Source organism: Danio rerio, chromosome 19, assembly GCF_052040795.2.
Source record: "Danio rerio strain M-AB ecotype USA chromosome 19, GRCz13ab, whole genome shotgun sequence".
In the NCBI taxonomy this organism is placed as follows: domain Eukaryota; kingdom Metazoa; phylum Chordata; class Actinopteri; order Cypriniformes; family Danionidae; genus Danio; species Danio rerio.
In genome coordinates, this window is record NC_141039.2 from 531,391 (window position 1) to 535,000 (window position 3,610).

A 3,610-nucleotide genomic window follows, 5' to 3' on the forward strand; every position below is an offset into this window, starting at 1 on the left:
AGAGGGAAAGGTTATGATGACGTCAGAGGCTCACAGGAACATCTCATTCAGGTTTCATAGCAACAACAATCATATAAACAGTGCGACATCACACACTTGACTGAGTCAGTACATACCATATTGTTATTTTAGTCTCCCTTTTGTATTATTCATTCATTCATTTGATTTTCAGCTTAGTCTCTTTATTAATCTGGGGTCAACTCAGTGGAATGAACCAACAACTTATCCAGGAAACCCACGCCAACACGGGGAGAACATGCAAACTCCACACAGAAACACCAACTGACCCAGCCGAGACTCAAATTAGAGACCTTCTTGCTGTGAGGTGATCGTGCTACCCACTGCACCACCGTGATGCCCCTTTTGTATTATTAACTATTTGAATTCATTTACATGTGTGGAGTTTTATATATATATATATATATTTATTTATTTAAATTAATTTATTTTTGATAATTAAACTAAAAATGCCTTGGTAATTCACCTATAATTTATTTATATTTTATTATTATTATTTTTTTATAATGATTAATTTCTATATTTTAACATTTTTCTGATGCTTTTATTCATATTTTTGTAATAATTTTTAAATATTTGAATATTCATTAGCAGCTGTTGAAAGGTCTTCTAATTCCTCTGTTATGTCTGTTCTGATTTGCATTAAATAAATTTGCACTCAGCATTAAATAAAACACTCTTTCATATCAGTGACCCAGAAATATGTGTGTGTGCTGGCATGTCTCTTTAGTGATGTGTGTGTGACAGCTGAGGGTGTGTGTGAGATAGTGATGTTATCATAAATGCAGGTTTTACAGCAGAATCTTCCAACAGAAGCACAAAGACCAAAGATCCTGTCGAGTCAAACACACTGAAGTACATCATGTTGGTTTAATGATTCATAAAATAAAACACTTAATAAAAATAAAGATATTGATATTCATTCTTTCATCCATTCATTTTCGCTTTATTTATCAGGGGTCGCCACAGCGGAATGAACCATCAACTATTCCAGCATATGATTTACACAGCAAATGCCCTTCTTGGTGCAACCCAGTACTGGGAAACACCCATACACACTTATTCACACACACACACTCATACACTACAGCCAGTGTAGTTGATCAGTTCTCCTATAGCGCATGTGTTTGGACTGTGGAGGAAACCGGAGCACCCGGAGGAAACCCACACCAACATTGGGAGAACACTACCCACCGTGCCGCACATAGCATGAGAGATGAGTGTGATTATTTTATTCACGCAGGATGATCTGTGTTTGCACATGTTAATTCTATTGTGAAATGTTCTGCAATGAATCTCTCTGTGTGCGTCAGAGGAATGTGAGGACTGTCAAAAATGTGCCCTGAACACATTTCCCTGATTATTCTGAGCTGCACACAAGATCAAAATAAAGATCCTGGCAACACTAATGAAAGAAGCTCTGAGTTAAAGAGCACAGATGATTATTCATCATGCACACACACATCTGAGAAAGGGAATGAACATTTGAACATGCTCGTTCTCATTTAGGCAGCACAGTGGCCTCACAGCAAGAAGGTCTCTGATTTGAGTCCCAGCTGGGTCAGTTGGTGTTTCTGTGTGGAGTTTGCATGTTCTCCCCGTGTTGGAGTGGGTTTCCTCCGGGTGCTCCGGTTTCCCCCACAGTCCAAACACATGCGCTATAGGGGAACTGATCGACTACACTGGCTGTATGTATATGTGTGTGTGTGCGTGTGTGAGAATGAGTATGTATGGGTGTTTCCCAGTACTGGTTTGCAGCTGGAAGGCGTAAAACATATGCTGGAATAGTTGCTGGTTCATTCCGCTGTGGCAAGCCCTAATGAATAAAGGGACTCAGCTGAAGGAAAATGACTGAGTGATCATTTGTTTATTTATTTACTATTTATTGACAAAACACAGACCACTATTTAACTGATAGTGAATGTTTATGAAGTACAATGAGTTTATATTGACTGAAATATAAATTACAATACTGAAGCCTGCTTAAGTTACATATTTAAATAACACAGGCTAGCTTATATTCAGCCCATTAAACTAATTATGCCTAGTTTATGCAAATTATGTTGACATTTTTAACAATTTATCAGTTTATTAGCACTGATTAAAACACATTCACTGATTGGCTAATGTTCTGATCAGATACAATATGGGTTTAGATTTTAATTTGGGTTGTAAATTATGACTAATGTATAAGATTCAGAACAGTTCAGAGATTGCAACTGTACAATGGGTGTAAAAAATATAGGCATTATCAAGCCCTAATCACTATTTTAATCTGATAGTGAATGTTTATGAAGTCTAATTTATTTATTTTGACTGAAATACAAACTTAAATCAATTAAAAATGTCATATAAATAACAGCTGGAGTCTTTCATCCATATAGAAAAGCAATGTATGTCTAGTTTGTGTGAATTCTGTTGACATTTCAAACAACATTTTAGTTTATAATAGTGATAAAAAACATATATGATTTTTATCACGGATTAGCTGATGTTCTGATCAGATACAGTCAGTGTGGTTTTAGATTTCAGTTTGGGTAGTAAGTTTTTGTATTTTACATTTATAAAATACTGATTCTTTAGATCCAGAACAGTTCAGAGATCGTAAATGTTCATTATTGGGTGTAAATGAAGGTTAATAATAACAATGAGCTTCAGTTTTTCCACTCATACGTGTGTGTGTGTGTTTGTGTGTGTGTGTGTGTGTGTGTGTGTGTGAGCGTGTGTCTGTGTTTGTTTACGGCGCCATCTTCTGGAGCTCTGAGATCAGACTTCCGCATATTTTACACTCTTTAGCTTTTACCAGAAGAATTTTAAGCCTCCAGGAAGATCGTCACGTTGAATCTCCTGAAATACCACGATCCACACGTGAATAAAAACTAATAGAACCGGACATGAAGCCAGTATAAACGGGATCACGCGCTTATGAATGACTCTACTGTAAATACAGCGTGACGAATGAAGGTCACGTGTTCGCCCTCACAGCCAATAGCAGCCCATATAAACACACTCATTTATCCTGAAGCGATAAAACACTCGTCTTAATGCTCAGCTGCACATTTAATTTTTAAAATTTCAGATGTACATATAAAGCTACTGAATTATGAAGTTATTCTATGAAACAATGAATAATTAGGAATGTTAAGTGTTAAGCACAAGTGTGGCATCCAGTACTCCAGTCCTGCGCGTGTCAGTGTGGAGCTGCGCCCATCGGAAGTGATGTTTCTCCGCTACCTTCAGTGTGTTGTTGGGTTTTCATCGTTGTAACATTTAATTTATAATGATGCATTTGTAATTACTTTGGTGTTATATTAATAATAACAGTTATTAGTGTCATCCCCAAGAGTGTTGTGGGAGCGCGGTTGTGCGCATGCGTGGATCCGCTGAGCTGAATGAACTGAGGCGACTGAACACGGAGTCGAAATTCCGAGTTGTGCAATTGAATTATCGGTGTAGACATGAGTTTGGCGAACAGCAGAGAACAGCGCAGCACTGCGGGAAACCGCATGTCCAAACTGCTGGACGCAGAAGAGGAGGATGAGTTTTACAAGACCACATACGGAGGATTCAATGATGTGAGCAGCGCACAACC

General features: G+C 37.7%; 1 protein-coding gene across 2 annotated transcripts in view; it reads left to right on the plus strand.

Moving 5' to 3' along the window:
• Positions 1–3,233: 3,233 nt before the first annotated feature.
• vps72a (vacuolar protein sorting 72 homolog a) overlaps positions 3,234–3,610 on the plus strand; it is a 7,442-nt gene continuing 7,065 nt past the window's right edge. The window contains exon 1 of one of the 2 annotated variants that reach the window (XR_015515595.2): positions 3,234–3,593. Coding sequence is in view for 1 of the 2 variants with exons in the window: in NM_001082944.1 (NP_001076413.1) it covers positions 3,477–3,593 (117 nt within the window). In the remaining variant the exon portion in view is untranslated. 2 annotated transcript variants of the gene reach the window in all.